This window comes from Pan paniscus, chromosome 19 (genome assembly GCF_029289425.2).
Source record: "Pan paniscus chromosome 19, NHGRI_mPanPan1-v2.0_pri, whole genome shotgun sequence".
Taxonomy (NCBI): domain Eukaryota; kingdom Metazoa; phylum Chordata; class Mammalia; order Primates; family Hominidae; genus Pan; species Pan paniscus.
The window spans coordinates 64,926,050-64,946,595 of record NC_073268.2 but is presented as its reverse complement, the minus strand read 5'-3'; the positions used below and the strand labels follow the sequence as shown (position 1 = coordinate 64,946,595).

The following is a 20,546-nucleotide window of genomic DNA, read 5'->3' as shown; positions in this document are numbered from 1 at the left end:
TTTATACTTCACAGAACTCTTACCTGGCCCAAGAGGACTCAATGGGTTATATAAAGGACTGCCCTGATGATTCCTATTAACATATAAATATTGCCAGGTATGAGATGAAAGCAGAAAGACTTCAGTGTACATTTATTGAGTCTGACATTTTTCTCTCACCTGATAGAGACACCTGCCTGGACTGAGTGAGGTGGGCAGTGGCCTGAGAGTGGGAAGGGAAGAGACTTGGGAGGGAGGTGGTGCTGTTGCTGTTCCTTGCTTCCAATTTTCCCCTAGGCCACAGGGCTCTGGCCAAGACAGCAGCTTTAACCCTGGTTTTAAGGGCTGGATGGGGAGCTTGGGTGGGAGAGGACAGTGGGAGAAGTGGGAATTGAAGCTAAATGAAGGAGTAGACATTTGTGTGAGAAGCTGGGCTTGGTGTGTATGTTCTCAAGCAGCGACAGCATTGCCCGGGCCATCCGTAGACCTCCATGTGGGCCCTTCCTCGTCATAGCCCCCAGGGTAGGCTCCCTGTGCTCCCAGGCACTCGCTGGCTCCTGGTCAAGGCCAAAGCTGCCGTGTGGAGCCGGGCCTTGCTCTGGCTGTTGGTGTGAGTGTTTGGGGTTGGTGGGGTAGTGTATCCTTCCTCCTGGGCCTGCTGTCCCTGCAGGCTCACTGGACAATACCAGAGAATGTGTTGATGGGCATCAGAAGGGGCTTGGGCTTGGCTTTGATTGCTTCCACCTCCTGTTGCCCATGCAAATTGAGCCACGGTGCCTTGGACTTCTGGGCCCCAGAACATGGTTCTGGGCAGGGAGCAACCTCGAATCTGTGGGTGGAGAGAGACCAGCTCAGGTGACCCGTCTGAGGGATCAGATTGCCTAGGGCATTTGAAAGGCAGAGCTGTTATTGTAGGGCATAGAGGAGGTGGCTACAGAGAAGAAAGAGGAAGAATCAGGACAAGAAAGAAAAACCTGGGCCTGGGGTTCACCGGGAAAGGAGACACTTGGAGCAAGTAACTCTGCCTATGCCTCCCTTACCCAAACACACCTCCCGAGGGGAAGCCAGTAAGGGTCGGCTAACTGGGACACAGATGCCACAGAAGGTCAGCCTGTGTGGGAGGGGCCCATGCCTGCAGAGGGGACTGGATCAGGAGGCTGCAGGCTGAGTGTATGCAGAGGCATCTGGGGAAAATGCAATATCAGCTGCTGCCCTGGGTCTGCCATTCATTTGCCTCGACTTCCTGGATCCAAGGCATAGGGCAGTGGCCTCAGTCCATCCTCACCAAGGTTACCTGCCTGGCCACAGGATCTACCTCCGATGAGGTGCCTTGAGCTAGAGGCAGGAGATGGCAGGAGCTGGCTCCTGCTTCAGTTTGTCCCACGGGCCCTGGACATCTAGGGTTGGCTGGCCCAGCCTCACCTGACCACATCCCTGAAAGTGCGTTGATCGTCCTTGTCCAGTGACAGTGTCAGCAGCCTCTGGTCCTGGCTCTGGATCTGGATATTTTTCGTCCTGAAGGTGTTGGTCACTGTCTGCAGCAGAGAGATCACACGTGTGAGTGTTGCCTTTGCTCAACAGGTGGCCCTGCCAACATCTCCTACCCTGGAATCTGGTGTATTTCTTCAGTCCAGCACATGGGGTCCCCAGCTCTCCTCCTACAAGTGACTGAGGAGTGACAACCCTGCACAAACTGCTTCTAGGCTGCCCTTGCCCTTGGATCTCACATCGTTCTTCCAGTTCTTTTCCCAGCCTGCCGTCCTTGATTTTGAACACAAGCGGGAATGCTGTGGATAGTGCTTGCCAGGTTGTCAAGTTACCTGAACTTGAGTGTTGATTTCTTCAACATTTTCCGAGCACCTCCTCTATGACAGACGTGTTAATGTATATGGAATTTGGGGAGTATTTCAGGGGTTTTAAAAGTCTTGACCCCGGTTCTCAGCATTAAATCACATACAACATTATTTACCTGCTGCAGACACAGAGGGTCTAGAAAGCAGCCAAAGACCCCAAGCTCAGACCAAGCCGAAGGAAAGCACCCCCAGGCATCCTTATAACTCCTGACCTGAGGGAGCAGCTCCAGAGAGGTCGCCTCCCATTGGGCAGAGAACTTGGAGCATTGTGGGTTCCAGGTGGAGCTTTCAGAGGTTGTGGTTCATCCCACACACAGACTTTGGGTAATTTACAACCACAGAACCCTGGAGTTGCCAGAGGCCTCAGAGACCATCTCATTCAAGTGTTCTTAACCCTGGCTGCCCATAAGAATCAATTTTCAAAAACATAATATTGGAGATTCTGATTCAAGTGGCATAGAATTGAGCCCAGGTACGGGCATTTTTTAAAAAGCTCCTGAGTGTAGGCAGGGCTGAGAACAGCCACTGAGTTGTTCAATGTCATCTAGCAGAGGCACGAGCAGCAGCCTGAACTAGGAGTTCACACGTGTCCAGGCATTTCAGCTGAACTTTTAGGGGATGGGGGTAGGCCAGCCAGAAGTCTGTGGACAGGCCATGGAGGATCCACTGGGAGGAGGGTAAGAGCATAGTCTCTAAGCCAGGCTGCCCAGGCTCTAATCCCGGTTCTGCCACTTACTAGCTGTGTGACCTTAAGCATGTTTCTTAATCTCTCTGTGTTACCTTTTAGGATTGTTGTGAAGATTACATGAGATAGTATATATTAAGTGCTTGGAACAGAGCCCAAGACACTGTTAAGAACTCTTATTAATTATAATTTTCCAAGAAGGAGCCAAGCATGACTCATGGACTCAGTGATGAAGTCCCAGGTGTCAGAGGGGAAGGGGAACCTACTGTGGGTTCTTTCTCTTCTTGGTTTGTCCCCTAGGCCAAGCCCCCACCTATCACCCCGCTATGCATAGACTCCTGTGCGTCTGAATGGGTGAGCTGTGAGTAAAGACAGATTTAACAAAACCTCTGTAAGACAGGGCAACTCCATGACAGAGGGTAACACTCAGGGGAGAGGGGGCTTCTCCCCTGGTGCCAACAGAACCTGTGGCACCTTGGCCGGGCGCGGTGGCTCACGCCTATAATCGTAGCACTTTGGGAGGCCAAGGTGGGTAGATCCCCTGAGGTCAGGAGTTCGAGATCAGCCTGGCCAACATGGTGAAACCCCATCTCTACCAAAAATACAAAAAAATTAGCCAGGTGTAGTGGCGGGCATCTGTAGTCCCAGCTACCTGAGAGGCTGAGGCAGGAAGATCGCTTGAACCCAGGAGGCGGAGATTGCAGTGAGCTGAGATTGCACCACTGCACTCCAGCCTGGGCAACAGAATGAGACTCTGTCTCAAAAAAAAAAAAGAAAAAGAGCCTGTGGCACCTTTAGTGCTCTGTGCTCTGGAGCTGTCAGGCACAGTGGGAGGTTGTGGTCAGGGGGGCAGGCAGTGGAACCTAGTAGGCACTGACTGGACAGCTAATGGAATGATTGTTGATACTGGAATGTCACTCGTGACCCTCCAAAAATACCTGGAGAGACTGCAGGGGGCTGAAGTCCTGCATGAGCTGGGGGAGGGTGGGGGAAAGCCAGGTACATTCTATTTGCCATAATGAATGGAATTGCACCTGAACTGATTGCACCTGGTGAGAGAGATGCATGGTTTCCATAGGTTAGGTGACTGGGGATCGAATGTGACCCACTGAAGCCTGCACAGTGGTAGCCATGGGGCCAGCTCTCTGACTCTCAACTTGGTGTTCCTTCTTTAGCATCAGGCTGCTCTAGGTGTCTCTGGCAGGATTTGGGCCTCCACGCCCTGCCCATGGACCTAGCCCCACCTTCTAGGTAATCACACACAGTCTCTGGGCCTCCTCCCACCTGCCTGCGGTGTGGGCAGATGCCTTTCATTTCCCTTTGTGGTCTGCACACCTAGACACACTCTACCTGCTTGGCTTTGGCCCATAAGGAGCACAAGAGTCTTAGATTTTAGTCTATAAATGAAGCCATGGGAGCCAGTGGAAAGGGCCAGATGCAGAATTTGCAAAGGATCCCACTCTCTGTAAGACTAAGGAATGGGCAAAGTGCTGCTAATTGTCTCCTGTTCTCTGTTGGTGGCTTAACAACATACCCCAAAGCCCCAGTTCTTCTGTTTCTGCTTTATTTCCCACTTCTCTTCTATTTCAAACTTCCAATCCAGCTAAGGTCATATCTGACCCTTAAACTTACTGAGCTAGCCACAGGCCCTTGCCCCCATGCCATTCTTCAAGCTGTCTCTGCCTTCTTACTCCAGCTCACCATGAGCTTCCCCTCAGTGGTTATCATCCAGTCCATGTGGACAAAACATGTATGTGGACCTGCCTGGTTCTGAGAGGAAAGCACAGCTACTGGAATTTTCCCCTAGCAAGTCCCTGTAGGGATAAAAGGGAACTTGCTGAAGTGATAAGTTTAGACTTTCAAAAAGCCCCTGACCAGGTTGTTTAAAGAGGTCATTAAAAACAGAAACCACTTTAAGGAACTTTGAAAGAGGAAATGCAACAGAAGGGTAAATAGGTCCACTTTGGAGCCTAAAACTTCAATATTGGGCTGCCCTATACGAAGACAGATTTCAGCTCAAGGCAGACCTCTCAGCCAATCAGAGCTCTCCTACAGTGGATAGGCTGCCTCAGAAAGGGTCAGCTTCCAGTTCCAGCTTGAGATCTAGGATGAGGTGGAAGGTGGATTAGATGACTCAACAAACATCTGGTGAGGCCCTGCTGCAGGCCAGACACCACACCAACTAAGATGAGGATCCTGAGTCTAGGGAGTTTGCAGGCCATTGACATACAAAGATCATGCCATTTATAGTGTCACAAATGTTTCCATAGCTGTGTCCCCAGGGTCCTATGGGAGCACAGAGGTGGTACAGTTAGCTCACCTAGGTGAGGGGAGGAGGGTGGAGGATGTGGAAGGAAGGGGGAAAAGCATTAGGAAAGGCCTCCTGAGGGAGATGACACCTGAGTCTCAACTTGTAGGATGAGTAGGAATTATGAAAAGAAGGTGGGCAGGTGGAAGGGAGGAATGAGGTTTCAGGTCAGGCAACTAGCATGAGCAAAGGCACAGGGATGCGACTTCAGGAACACTTCCCAACACGTGGTGGGAAGAGCCTCCAGGGAGTGCCCAAAGCTGCAGATGGAGAAGAAGGGGAGTGAAGCTATGCAACACTGAAGAGTTTTTCTGCCCCTGGAGAATGGGAGAAGATGGAGGAGTTTTAAGTATGGAATAACATGGGCAGGAAGGTGGACTTAAGGAGGATCAGAGTATTGCCGGGGAGACCAGCTGGAAGGAGATAGATGAAGGTCAGACTTGGGGTGACCAACTTGCTTGATTTGCCTGGGACTTTCCTGGTGTTAGCACTCAAAGTCCCAAGTCCAAGAAACCCCTTTAGTCCCAGGCAAACAGGGACAGTTGGCCAACCAAGCTGGACCAGAATAGAGAGGACAAAGAAGGGAGAGATTTGAGAAGTGTTCCATCAGGACAAAGGAAAGTGAGGAAGAGGAGGCACCAGGGATGACTCCTGGGTTTCCGGCAGAGGTGATTGGTTAATGATGGTACCATTAAATGAGACAGGAGATATAAGGAGGAGATTAAATAAAAATGACTGCTAACACATACATAATGTTTACTTTAGCCAAGCACTCTTCTAAGAGCTTCGCATGCCACAATCAATCCTCATAACTGGATGAGGTAGGTAATGTTATTATAGCTGTCCCTCCATATCTGCATATGTGGAACCTGCACATACAAAGGGCCAACAGTAAGAGATTTTAGCATCCATGGATTTTTGTATCCTTGGGGGTCCCGGAAATAATCCCCATGGATACTGAGGAATGACTGCCTCCCCTTTTTATGAAATGATACTGAGTCACAGAGATATTAACTTGCTTAACATCATATAACTGGTAAATGGCAGAGGCAAGATCTGAATCCAGACAATCTGGCTCTAGAGAGCTCTTAACTATTAGAAAGTACTGGCTTTGATTTTTAATATCTTGAGTTTGTGGTATTGTGGGACATCCAGATCACGCTAACTTAGTTCAATGCAGGAGTCAAAAACTCAGGTATGAATGTCAGGGCAGAAGATACAGATTTGGGAGGACTTAACAAATGGAACTAAATCCTTGTGAGTTCGATAGTCCAGGAAATGAAAAAAGTGAGCCATGGATAGAAATTGAGGACAGTAGCTACTTAAGGATCTAGGAAAAGGAGTTCAGGAAATGAGGCCAACAAGTAATAGTCAGGCATGTAGAAGAAAGTCTATAAGAAAGTGTTGTCTCTGAATTTATAGATTTTAGGGTATTTAAAGACTCAGAGTACAGGGCTTCAGCTCTAGTGATGGAATTCCATTCAAAATTGACCAAAGGAATATAAAACTGGGGAAAACATTTATGACAGTGCTAGAAGCCAGCTTCATTGGAGTATTAACATATAAACATAACTTCAAATATACATATTTTGTCTAATTGCCTAAAAGGAGAATCCCATCAGACTAACAGCAGGCTTCTCACCCAAAACCTTGCAAGCCAGAAGAGACTGGGGTTCTATTTTCAGTCTTCTTAAAGAAAAAAAGATGCCAAGAATTTTGTATCCTGCTAAACTAAATTCATAAATGAAAGAGAAATAAAGTATTTACCAGACAAGCAAACACTAAGGAAATTTGTCACTACTAGACAGGTCCTACAAGAAATGCTCAAAGGATTTCTAAACATGGAAAGAAAAGGGTGATACTCATTGTCATAAAAACACAAGAAAGTATAAAGCATGTAGGTCTTATAAAACAATTACACAAGACTGCAAAGCAACTAGGTAATAATTATGACAGGAACAAAACCTCACATATCAATACTAACCTTAAATGTAAAGGGACTAAATGCTCCACTTAAAAGATACAGGCTCAGCTGGGCACAGTGGCTCACGCCTGTAATCCCAGCACTTTGGGATGCTTGAGTTCCAAGCATTAAAGTAGGAGGATCACTTGAGTCCAGGAATTTGAGACTAGCCTGGGCAACATAGTGAAACCTCTTCTCTACAAAAAATTAAAAAATTAGCTGGGCATAGTGGCTTGCACCTGTGGTCTCAACTACTCAAGAGGTTGAAGTAGGGGATCAATAAGATATGGGCTGGTGGAACGGATTAGAAAAACAGGATCCAACTGTATGCTGCATACAAGAAATCTGCCTAACTGTTAAAGACATTTACACTCTAAGGGGTGGAAAAAGATATTTCACACAAATCAAACCAAAAACAAGTAGGAGTAGCTATACTTATATCAGATAAAACAGAGTTTAAATCAACAGTAAAAAAAGACAAGGTCATCTATAATGATAAAGGGATCAATTCAACAAGAAGACATAACAATTCTAAATATATATGCACCCAACACTGGAGCACCCAGATTCCTAAATACTACTAGATCAAAGAGATAGCCACTGTATTAATCCATTTTCACACTGCTGATAAAGACTTACCTGAGACTGAGAAATTTACAAAAGAAAGAGGTTTAATGGACTTACAGTTCCACATGGCTGGGGAGGCCTCACAATCATGGAAGAAGGCAAAGGAGGAGCAAAGTCACATCTAACATGGATGGCAGCAGGCAAAAAGAGAGCTTGTACAGGGAAACTCCTTCTTATATCACCATCAGATGTCATGAGACTTACCCACTATCACAAGAACAGCATGGGAAAGACCTGTCCCCATGATTCAATTACCTCCCACCAGGCCCCTCCCACAACATTTGGGAATGCAAGATCAGATTTGGGTAGGGACACAGCCAAACCACATCATTCCACTGCTGGCGCCTCCCAAATCTCATGTCCTCACATTTCAAAACCAATCATGCCTTCCCAACAGTCCCCCGTCTTAACTCATTTCAGCATTTACTGAAAAGTCCACAGTCCAAAGTCCAAAGTCTTATTTGAGACAAGGCAAGTCCCTTCTGCTTATGAGCCTGTAAAATCAAAAGCAAGTTAGTTACTTCCTAGATACAACAGGGGTACAGGCATTGAGTAAATACAGCCATTCCAAATGGAAGAAGTTGGCCAAAACAAAGGGGCTACAGGCCCCATGCAAGTCTGAAATCCAGAAGGGGAGTCAAATCTTAAACCTCCAAAATGATCTCCTTTGACTCCATGTCTCACATCCAGGTCACACTGTTGTGAGAGGTGGGTTCCCACGGTCTTGGACAGCTCTGCCCCTATGGCTTTGCAGGGTACTGCCTCTCTCCCAGCAGCTTTTATGGGCTGGCGTTGAGTGTCTGCAGCTTTTCTAGGCACATGTGCAAGCTGTCAGTGGATCTATCATTCTGGGTCTGGAGGATGGTGGCCCTCTTCTCACAGCTCCTAGCCCCAGCAGGGACTCTGCATGGGGGCTCTGACCCCACATTTCCCTTCTGCACTGCCCTAGCAGAGGTTTTCTATGAGGGACTTGCCCCTGCAGCAAACTTCTGCCTGGGCATTCAGGCATTTCCATACATCCTCTGAAATCTAGATGGAGGTTCTCAAACCCTAATTCTTGACTTCTGCGCACTTGCAGGCTCAACACCACGTGAAAGCTGCCAAGGCTTAGGGCTTGCACCCTCTAAAGCCACGGCCCGAGCTCTACATTCGTCCCTTTCAGCCATGGCTGGAGCAGCTGGGATGCAGGACACCAAGTCTCTAGGCTGCACACAGCACGGGTATCCTGGGCCCAGCCCATGAAACCATTTTTTCCTCCTAGGTCTCAGGGTCTGTGATGGGAGAGGCTGCTGTGAAGACCTCTGACATGCCCTGGAGACATTTTCCCCATTGTCTTGGGGATTAACATTTGGCTCCTCATTACTTATGCAAATTTCTACAGCCAGCCTGAATTTCTCCTCAAAAAATAGGATTTTCTTTTCTTTCTTTTTTTTTTTTTAATTATACTTTAAGTTTTAGGGTACATGTGCACATTGTGCAGGTTAGTTACATATGTATACATGTGCCATGCTGGTGCGCTGCACCCACCAACTTGTCATCTAGCATTAGGTATATCTCCCAATGCTATCCCTCCCCCCTCCCCCCCTCCCCACCACAGTCCCCAGAGTGTGATATTCCCCTTCCTGTGACCATGTGATATTGTTCAATTCCCACCTATGAGTGAGAATATGCGGTGTTTGGTTTTTTGTTCTTGCGATAGTTTACTGAGAATGATGGTTTCCAATTTCATTCATGTCCCTACAAAGGACATGAACTCATCATTTTTTATGGCTGCATAGTATTCCATGGTGTATATGTGCCACATTTTCTTAATCCAGTCTATCATTGTTGGACATTTGGCTTGGTTCCAAGTCTTTGCTATTGTGAATAATGCCGCAACAAACATACGTGTGCATGTGTCTTTATAGCAGCATGATTTATAGTCATTTGGGTATACACCCAGTAATGGGATGGCTGGGTCAAATGGTATTTCTAGTTCTAGATCCCTGAGGAATCGCCACACTGACTTCCACAATGGTTGAACCAGTTTACAGTCCCACCAACAGTGTAAAAGTGTTCCTATTTCTCCACATCCTCTCCAGCACCTGTTGTTTCCTGACTTTTTAATGACTGCCATTCTAACGGGTGTGAGATGATATCTCATAGTGGTTTTGATTTGCATTTCTCTGATGGCCAGTGATGATGAGCATTTTTTCATGTGTTTTTTGGCTGCATAAATGTCTTCTTTTGAGAAGTGTCTGTAGGATTTTCTTTTCTATTGCATTGTCAGGTTGCAAATTTTCCAAACTCTTATGCTCTGCTTCCCTTATAAAACTGAATGCCTTTAACAGCACCCAAGTCACCTCTTGAATGCATTGCTGCTTAGAAGTTTCTTCTGCCAGATACCCTAAATCATATCTCTCAAGTTCAAAGTTCCACAAAAATGCCACCAGTTTTGCTAAAATATAACACGAGTCACCTTTGCTCCAGTTCCCAACAAGTTCCTCATTTCCATCTGAGACCACCTTAGCCTGGACTTTATTGTCCATATCGCTATCAACATTTTGGGCAAAACCATTCAAAAAGTCTCGAGGAAGTTCCAAGCTTTCCCATTTTCCTGTCTTCTTCTGAGCCCTCCAAACTGTTCCAACCTCTGCCTGTTACCCAGTTCCAAAGTTGCTTCCACATTTTCAGGTATCTTTTCAGCAGCACCCCATTCTACTGGTACCAATTTACTCAATCCATTTCACACTGCTGATAAAGACATACCTGAGACTGGGAAATTTACAAAAGAAAGATGTTTAATGGACTTACAGTTCCACATGGCTGGGGAGGCCTCACAATCATGGCAGAAGGCAAGGAGGAGCAAGTCACATCTTAGATGGATGGCAGCAGGCAAAAAGAGAGCTTGTGCAGGGAAACTCCTTCTTATACCACCATCAGATCTCGTGAGACTTATTCACTATCACAAGAACAGCACAGGAACGACCTACCCCCATGATTCAATTACCTCCAACTTGGTCCCTCCCACAACATGTGGGAATTCAAGATGAGATTTGGGCGTGGACACAGCCAAACCACATCAGACACCAACAGAATAATAGAGGGAGACTTTAGTACTCCATTGATGCACTAGATAAATTATCAAGGCAGAAAATCAACAAAGAAACTCTGGACTTAAATTGGACTCTAGACCAAATGGACCTAACAGACATTTACAGAACAATCTACTCTACAACTGCAAAGTGTAATTCTTCTCATTTGCACATGGAACATACTCAAAAATTGGCCATATGCTAGACCACAAGGTGAGTCTCAATAAATTTTTTAAAAACCTGAAGTCATATCAAGTAACTTCTCAGACCACAGTGGAATAAAACTAGAAATCAACACCAAGAGGAACCCTCAAAACTATTTAAATACATGAGAATTAAATAATTTGCTCCTGAATGATTGTTGCATCAATGATAAAATTAAGGCAGAAATAAAAAAATTTTTGAAATGAATGAAAATAGAGACACAACATACCAAAACCTCTGGAGTACATCAAAAGCAGTGCTAAGAGGGAAGTTTATAGTGTTAAATGCCTATATAAAAAAGATGGATCTCAAATCAATAACCTAATGTTGCATGTCAAGGAAGTAGAAAAATAAGAACAAACCACACCCTAAGCTAGCAGAAGAAAACAACAAAGATCAGAGCAGAACTAAATGGAATTGGGACAAAAAAATATGAAGGATCAATGAAATGAAAAATTGGTTCTTTGAAATGATAAACAAAATTGATAGACCACTAGCTAGGTTAACCAAGAAAAAAAGAGAGAAGAATCAAATAAGCACAATCAGAAATGAGAAAAGTATCATTACAATTGATACAACAGAAATGCAAAAGATCATCAGAGACCTATAAGCATCTCTATGCACACAAACAGGAAAATCTAGAGGAAATGGATAAATTCCATTTATCTAGGAACATACAACTTCCCAAGATTGAACCAAGAGGAAATAGAATCTTGAACACACCAATAATGAGTAATGAAATTGAATTAGTAATAAAAAAACTCTCAATTAAAAAAAACCCCAGGAGCAGATGGGTTCACAGTGGAATTCTACAAGACATACAAGGAAGAACTGATACTAATCTTACTGACACCGTTCAAAAAACATTGAGAAGAAGGGAATCCTCCCTAATTCATTCTATGAAGCCAGGGTCAGTCACTCTGATACCAAAGCTAGGCAAGAACACAACAACAACAAAAAAAACTATAGACCAATATGCCTGATGAACATAGATGCAAAAATCCTCAACAAAGTACTAGCAAACCAAATTCAACAGTGAATCAAAAAGGTAATGCACTGCAATCAAGTGAGTTTTATTCCAACAATGCAAGGTTGGTTCAACATACACAAATCAATAAATGTGATTCACCACAAAAACATAATTAAAAACAAAAATTATGTGATTGTATTAATAAATTCAGAAAAAGCATTTCATAAAATCCAGCATCTCTTCATGATAAAAGCCCTTACCAAAGTAGCAATAGAAGGAACATATCTCAAAATAATAAAAGCCATATATGACAAACCCACAGTCAACATCACACTGAGTGGGGAAAAATTGAAAGCATTACCTCTAAGAACTGGAATAAGGCAAGGATGCCCACCGTCACTACTCCTATTCAACATAACAGAAGTCCTAGTTAGAGCAGTCAGACAAGAGAAAGAAATAAAAGGCATCCAAATTGGAAAAGAGAAAGTGAAATTATCCCAGCTCCAGAGTGACAGGCATAATAAGCAGGCTTATCCACCCCTCATCCCTGGCCCCCTTTACTCGATGAGGCAGGAGCCCAGAGGACTCATTTCTGGAAAAACAAAACTATCCTAGCAAAGAGACTTGCAGATACTGACATCTGGGATCCCCCCACAGAAAGGACCATGGCCTTCTGACTGCCCACTGAGAAGCCCACCATTGACCCAGGTTTTTAGTGCTCCACTCTTTAGTTAAGAGAGAGATTTTTTTTTTTTTTTTTTTTTTTTTTTTTGAGACAGAGTCTCACCCTGTTGCCCAGGCTGGTGTGCAATGGCGTGATCTCGGCTCACTGCAACCTCCGCCTCCCAGATTCAAATGATTCTCCTGCCTCAGCCTCCCAAGTAGCTGGGATTACAGGCATGCGCCACCACGCCCAGATAATTTTTGTATTTTTAGTAGAGGTGGGGTTTCACCATGTTGGCCAGGCTGGTCTCGATCTCCTGACCTCGTGATCCGCCCTCCTCTGCCTCCCAAAGTGCTTGGATTACAGGCATGAGCCACCGTGCCCAGTCAAGAGACCATATTAGGAGAGACAACAAATAACCATAAAACAAGAAAGAGTCCTTAAATAGCCTAAATTTTCAAAAAATGAATTTGAAGAAAACTCCCCCAAAATTGAAGAAATGACAAAGAAGGACAATGGGAGAAAAAAGATGAGAAAATTAGAGCATTAATTTAGGAGGTCAAACATCCTACTATTCATAGTTCCAGAAAGAGAAAGCAAAGAAATAAAGGGAAGGAAATTATTTTAAAGATTGTGTTAGAAAATATCTGAGAATTGAAAGATGTGAGTCTCCAGATTGGGAATGTCCATCAAAGGTCCAAAATGATGAATGAAAAAAGATCCCACCAAGGTATATTCTTGTGACATTCAGAATCTTCTCTGAAATTAAGTATTTATGGCTTCCAAAGAGAGAGAGAAAAGAAAAAAAAAGTCTCATACAAAGACTAGGCATAAGAAGGCATCATATTATACAACAGCAGCATCAAAAACTAGAAGAAAGTTCACATTCAAAGAAATCCAGACAGAATCGACAAAATCAAAACCATAGCAGGAACATCCACAAACCTCTCTCAGTTTTGGCCAGATGAAGTAGACGAAAAATATTTTAAATTTGTAGACTACAGTAATATAATATGTTTGATTTAATAATTAAATTTCATACTTTATATATTCTATAGATAGAAAACAAACATGTATTTTTAGTTGCCATTGAATATTAAAAAGTTGATCATTCACTCCTGTAATCCCAGCACTTTGGGAGGCCAAGGCAGGCGGATCACGAGGCCAAGAGATAGAGACCATCCTGGCCAACGTGGTGAGACCCCATCTCTACTAAAAATACAAAAATTAGCAGGATGTGGTGGCACACGCCTGTAGTCCCAGCTACTTGGGAGGCTGAGGCAGGAGAATCGCTTGAACCTGCGAGGCAGAGGTTGCAGTGAGCCGAGATCTCACCACTGCACTCCAACCTGGCAACAGAGTGAGACTCAGTCTCAAAAAAAAAAAAGGTTGATCACGTACCAGGCAACAAAGAAAATGTCAATACATTCCATAGAAGTTGAAATTGTGTAAGTCAGATGCTTTGGCTGTCCTAGGAGCATTTGCTAATAAACTCATGAATCAAAGGGTTTGGGTTTAAATAGCCACGTGGGGATGGGAGGCAATGGTGTGGGGTTACGTGAAGCAGGGACTCTTGAAGGCTACAAGCTCAGTGAAAGACTAGAAAGCAAAATAAAACAAAAGACACAAACAGACAAAAAAACAAACACAGAAATAGGGAAGACCACAGAAAAAAGCCCGTCTGCTTTGGCTTGTGCGATGAGTGAGGAAGGCAAGTCTTTCCTGGAAATTTTTAGCTACAAGCCCGTCCAGATATGAATTTGGGGTACACATGTACACTATCTTCATGGTCTGGCAATTTCTCAGCCAAAACTGGACTCAAAATATGGTCCTGAGTTGATAACATCAGTGAGGCTGTCGGCAAAAACAAATTCAGAATTTCTCTAGAAGGAAAATTTTTCCACCCAGTTTCCTCACAGATAAAGCCCCAAGAAATATGAACTCATAATTGAAAAACAAGCTACTGTGGGGAGGGGGTCAGTGAACCCAATAAACAGAAGGATTAGACTCCCAGTAATTACAGATAATGTAATTACATAAATCAGATTATAAAATAAATATGTTTAGAATGAGTGAAGAAATAAAAGAAAGAATAAAACCACAAGGAAGGAACAGCATACTACTATTAAACAGGCATGCCATTTTCATTGATTCTAAAACACATTTTAACATCTCTAATTAGGGAGTATTTTGCAACCAATGTGATAAGAGAGCATTGTCCATAGTTTAGGAAGCATTGTTTCTTTCTTAGTAGTACGTAAAATTGTGGTATGCCTTAAATTCAAGGAAATACGGTCTTTAGACATATATAATGTTTAATCATATCAGAGTCAGAAATCATTAAAGGAAAATGATTAGTAGATTTTGCAACATCACAATATAAGGCTATTTTAGGTTAAAAAAAGCATCAAAAGACAAAGTGGGAAAAGTATTTCCAAAATTTATGACAAATAAGGGGTTAATGTCCTCACACTATAAAATAGGATATTAGTATGGGATGAGAATACAAATAGGAAATATAAGAATGAAGAAATAGAAATACAAGAAAGTATTCAATTTCACTAATTGGTAATAAAAGAAACAAAACAATGAAAAGTTTGATCACCAAATTTGTGAAGATGAAAAAATCAATCACTATCTGAATTGTGCTGCAAAATTGGCACTCAAACACTACAATCAGATTGGAACTTGGTATAGACTTTCTAGAGGGCAATTTGGCAAAATATATAAAAAGGATGCCACCTGACTGAATGATTTCACTTCTAGGTTATGTCTTCTAAAAAGACATAACCATGATTTTTAGCACATACTTACCCCTAAGGAAATTGCTCACACTACACTTGTAATAGTGAAAAATGAGAACTTACTTAAATGTCATCTTAGAATTTATTTACATAATTATACAGGTATATGCAACCATCATATAATAAATACTGACATATGCTTAATGACACAAAACATATTTAATACCAAAGCAAGGTCCCATCAAGACCTATTTACAAGGCTTTAGTATATTTTTGAGTTAAAAACACCAAGGTATAGACCAGTATGTAGTGTAGCTATCAATTATCTTAAAATATCTAGAAAAAAAGGATTGGTGATTACACCTGAAAATGTTAATAGTCATTCTCTCCAGGGATTGGGACTACTAGTGAAAGTACTTTTTGTGCTTTTTTATATTTTCCAAAATAAATAATGAAACTTTTGTTTATAGGTTAAAACATTATCTTGGCCAGGCATGGTGGCTCACGCTTGTAATCCCAACACTTTGGGAAGCCGAGGCAGGTGGATCATGAGGTCAGGAGTTCGAGACCATCCTGGCCAACATGGTGAAACCCCGTATCTACTAAAAATACAAAAATTAGCTGGGCATGGAGGCGTGTGCCTGTAATCCCAGCTACTCAGGAGGCTGAAGCAGAAGAATCACTTGAACCAGGGAGTTGGAGGTTGCAGTGAGCTGAGATTGCGCCACTGCACTCCAGCCTGGTGACAGAGTGAGACTCCGTCTCAAACAAAACAAAACAAAACAAAAAAAACAAAAACATTATCTTAAAGGATAAAGAAATATAAGGGCTAAAAAGTGACCACTGGTTTTGGCAACATGGAGGTGACTTTGCCACAGCAGGACATGTGTAACCAGGTGGTCGTGGGTAGAAGAGTTATTGATAAGGGGCTGGAAACTCTTCTAGAAGTACTTTTCAAGGAGCTTGACTGAGAAGGGAAGGAAAGAGATGCAGTGGGTAGCTAGAGAGGTAGTTGGGTCATGGCAGAGTTTTTTTTTTCTTTTAAGATGGAAAAGACCTGAGCATGTGTAGGCTAAGTGGAAGGAGCAGTGGAGAGGAAGAGGTCAAAGCTGGGGAAAGAAAACTGCAAACAGATAGAGAAGAGCCTGGAGGGGGAGGGGGAGGAAAGGGCTGAGTGATCCCAAGGATCCGGGTGAGGGGGAGGTCATGAGTTTGCTGTGGATCTAATCAATGTGGATGCAGGGTTATTCCAGAAGCACTTGGCCACCTGGGCATACAGACTAAGCAGGTGGCTTGACCTAAATCGGTGTGTAAGCCTGCTGGGTGGTGCATGGGAATGAGGACATCAGTGAGAACATGGTTCAGGCGCAATCATGAGGCACCAAAGCCAAGCTGAGTGGGGAAGTGAAGTCCAGAGAGGCCATTGGGTAGAGAGGAAATGGATAGTCTTATGTCTGTATCAGTAAGTATTGGCCAGGCGTGGTGGCTCACACCTGTAATCCCAGCATTTTGGGAGGCTGCGGCAGGTGCATCACCTGAGGTCAGGAATTCGAGACCAGCCTGGTCAACATGGCGAAACCCTGTCTCTACTAAAAATACAAAAATTAGCTGGGCGAGGTGGTGCACGCCTGTAGTCCCAGCTACTCGAGAGGCTGAGGCAGGAGAATTGCTTGAACCTGAGAGGCGGGGGTTGCAGTGAACTAAGATTGCACCACTGCACTCCAGCCTGGGTGACAGAGTAAGACTCCGTGTTGAGGAAAAAAAAAAAAATTGTTGATATGAGCAAAGGCTAAAGGGCAAAGGGTAAGGGGATTGAGAGAGCTGGTCTGATTTGGCCAAAGGTTGGGCTATTGTTGTTTAGGAGTCTGGCTGTGGTGTGGTGGCTGGGATGACTGGACATAGGTGCATTTTGCAGTCATCTGGGTATGTCTTGGGTCCTCAAATGGTCAGCAGATGGAGGGCAGGGCTTTGACTCTTAAAGTGCTTTCCTTATACCAGTGGGCACTCTGCACTTCAAACAGACTGATTGAAAAGCAGATTCCTTCCAACAGGAAGACCCACTCCAATAGCAAAGGCTCAGAAAGGCTGGGAAGTCAGTTCCCTTCTCTGAATGCCCTCCCCTCTGGGCTCCCAGCCACCTACTGCTGTCCCAGCTGGCTGTCTCCCTTTCCCAGTCTACTCAGTACTTACAGAGAAGGACTTTCCCGCCAAGTTGGAGGACTTGACAACCTCTGTCACGTTGACATTCAGACACGTGTGGTCTGTGACAGGAGCAGCAGGCAGGGGGCAATGGCTAGACCCTGAAACTGAATGAGATTGGTGGGGCTGTAAATGGACCTCCAGGGAAGTAGGGGAGTTTGATATTCTAGGTCTCAAGATCTCCAGGAACCCATCTTGACACACCCAGCCTTGTCACTCCTCCTTGGGCCCCCACTTCCTGAATCTGCTTGGTCCCAGCCAAGTTACGGTTCCTTCTCAATCATCCATCTTCCTTCCCTGGTGAATCCACAAGTTTCTGTATCCTCAGGTCAGCGGCCATCACCAACCCAAATCCGCATGCCCTACCCTTTCATTATCTCCTCCTGCAACCCTTTTTAAAAGGAATAAAATTCTAGAAGTTCTCTTGAACTTCCTGCAGCTCTTGGGCATGCTAAGAATGAAAGAAGCACCTGCCCAGGGATGTTGTACAGGACAGAGGCTCCAAGTGGGTGAGGAGGGCATCAGTGCCAACAGGTCAAGGTTTCTTTGACTTTCTTTTATTATTATTTTTTTGTGTGCATATATATATATATATACACACACATATATACATATATACACACATATATAAGAATATATACATACACACATGTATATATGTATATATACGCACACATATATATGTGTATATATAGACACACACGTATATACATATATACGTATATATACACACACATATATGTGTATATATAGACACACATATATATGTATATATACACACACATATATATGTGTATATATACATATATATATTTTATATATATATATATTTTTTTTTTTGAGACAGAGTCTCACTCTGTTGCCCAGGCTGTAGTGCAGTGGCATGATCTCGGTCACTGCAACCTCTGCCTCCCAGGTTCAAGCAATTCTCCTGCCTCAGCTTCCCAAGTAGCTGGGATTACGGGCGGGCTCCACCACACTGGCTAATTTTTTTTTTTTTGTATTTTTAGTAGAGACAGGGTTGCTTAATAGAGTATAATGTGTCAAAAATCATCACTGTGTGCCTGCTGGTAGGCTTCGTCCCTCCCTGCCAACTAAAGAGGGTTTGTAGAAGTCTGCTCTACCGAGGGTGCTGGCATCATCAGACTGGTTCTGATAGGGTCTAGAGTAGGGCTGGGAGTGGGGAGAGTCCGTGAGAGAAATGGAAGGAATATAGTTTGAACAATAAGAGCTAACATTTATCGTTTACCCTATGCACACAAATTAGTAGCTACTTATTGTCTCCATTTTAGAAAAAAAAAAAACAGGTAGAGAGGACACAGTTCACACATCCAAGGTCACATAGATAGTCAGCGGCAAAGCTGGGGTGTGAGACCTGCCCATCTGGCCCTGGCCCCGCGCCCTTGATGGTCTGCTCCTGAGCCACTTCTAGGTTAAGAGCTACTGCCACAATTATGCGTCTCCTTCATGGTGTTAAAGAGCTGCAGGTAAAGAGTGTCCTGCTGTGATGGAGTTTTATATGTCATTCACAAATTCAACTTGCCTGGAAGCAATTTTATTAGGAAGTGATACAATTTCTTGAGTTTCTTCTTTGTGCCAGATGCTAAGGAAATTGTGAAGCTATGATGCCCACTTATGAACACAAATGCATTATTGTCAGAAAGGCACCTTAACTGGAATGCTAGCAAAGCCACAGTGGATTTCAGAGATGGAGTAAATACTCGTGGTTGGATAGGAGAGGAGGGATCAGAGTTGGCTTCCTCATGAGCATTCCAGCCTGGCTTATGTGTATTTTCATTCCGTATTTCTTCTGGAATATTCCAAATGTGTTCATTCATTTTTAAAACAAATTTTTGAATGTAAAGTAGCATTTCATTTATTCTAGAAATATTGATCAAGTATCTACCACATGCTAGGACATGTCATGGACAAAGGGAATAGATGGTGAACAAGATATAATTCTGCCTGGGTGAACTTACTTGTTTGCTCCAAAATGATCTTCTACAAGCATCACCGGATAACATCCCCTAAGTCTAGTCTGTTGAGATTTGGCAATCCCGGGGGAGGCAGTGGTAAGGAACATAGGCTCTTGCATGAGAATACCTGGGTTTGAATTCCAGTTCTGATTCTTCCTCACAGAGGTGATGTTGGGTGTGTTATTCTCTTTCCTTCCATTTCCTCTCCAGTAAAAAGTTACTAATACTAATAGTATCTATTTTCTAGGGTTCACAAGCTTCACTGCCTGGCCTCTGGTGTTTGTTTGCAATATTCATAATCCGTATTGCCATCCTTTGCATTATTCCAGGAGACCAGGGAGCTCACAATATGAGCTAATATTTATAATTTACTATATGCACATAAATTGGCATTTTCTATTGTCTCCATTTTTTTTTGGAATGACAGTCAAAGTCCTAAATTTCCAAACAGAAGACAACTAGTCCTGCAGTCCCAATTCTGTGGCAGGAGGCCAACTGCAACCCCTCCCTGGCGTCCCTCCACCTTCCAGCTATGTCTCAGCAGGCTGCTGAGGCTCAATCCAGTGGCCAGTGCTAGAGTCTGGGTGACCCCACAGCAAGCAACTTGAAGGCAGTCACCAAGTCCTGGTCCTGGCTCCAGTTCCATGACTGAGAGGGCTCCCCCTTCTCCTGCCACTCTGCCCTCTCCCCAGCATTGCCCTTCTCATCTCTTCTCTCTTTCTTTGCTCTGCATTCCCCATTCCTCACCTTCTGTGTCGCTGGCTGGAATGGCCTTCAGGATCAGCCCAGTGGCCCGCAGGGAAATGGTGACCTCTTGGGGCCGGTGGCTAAGCAAGGCCTGAGGAGGGGGATCGAGGAACAGGTGGAGGTGCTCAGGACATACCCTTTCCCCATGCATCCCCACATCCACAGTCTTGCCTCTCTCCCCTGTTTTCCACCCCAGCTGTGAGAGTCTTTTTTTTTTTTTTTTGAGCCAGGGGGTTTCACTATGTTGCCCAGGCTGGTCTTGAACTCCTGGGCTCAAGTGATCCTCCTGCCTCAGCCTCCCAAAGTGCTGGGATTACAGGCATGAGCCACGGTGCCAGACCCGGTTTTGTCTATGTCACTAAGGTCCCATAAGGGCTAGCAGATAAAGGCTTATAGCACTTCTAGTCCTAGAGAGTATGTTCAGCCTTCCAGACCCCAAAGAATAAATCTCCAGTGAAATCAGTTCAAGCCTCTGGTCAGCTAGCAAGGAAGATATTTTTTAGCAAGGGGTCAGCCCCCTTGTTCCTTAAATCTGATCACCTCCTGGTCTACA

At 44.1% G+C, this 20,546-nt stretch overlaps 1 protein-coding gene across 1 annotated transcript in view; it reads right to left on the bottom strand.

The window, feature by feature from the left end:
- Positions 1-100: 100 nt before the first annotated feature.
- The window catches only part of PIK3R6 (phosphoinositide-3-kinase regulatory subunit 6), a 55,315-nt gene continuing 34,869 nt past the window's right edge, over positions 101-20,546 (bottom strand). The window contains exons 17-20 of the mRNA XM_055100894.1: positions 19,994-20,084; positions 17,262-17,377; positions 1,402-1,514; positions 101-808 (exon numbers count right to left, since the gene is read on the bottom strand). Coding sequence (XP_054956869.1) covers positions 652-808; positions 1,402-1,514; positions 17,262-17,377; positions 19,994-20,084 — 477 coding nt within the window. The 3' untranslated portion in view covers positions 101-651. The remainder of the gene's footprint in view (positions 809-1,401; positions 1,515-17,261; positions 17,378-19,993; positions 20,085-20,546) is intronic.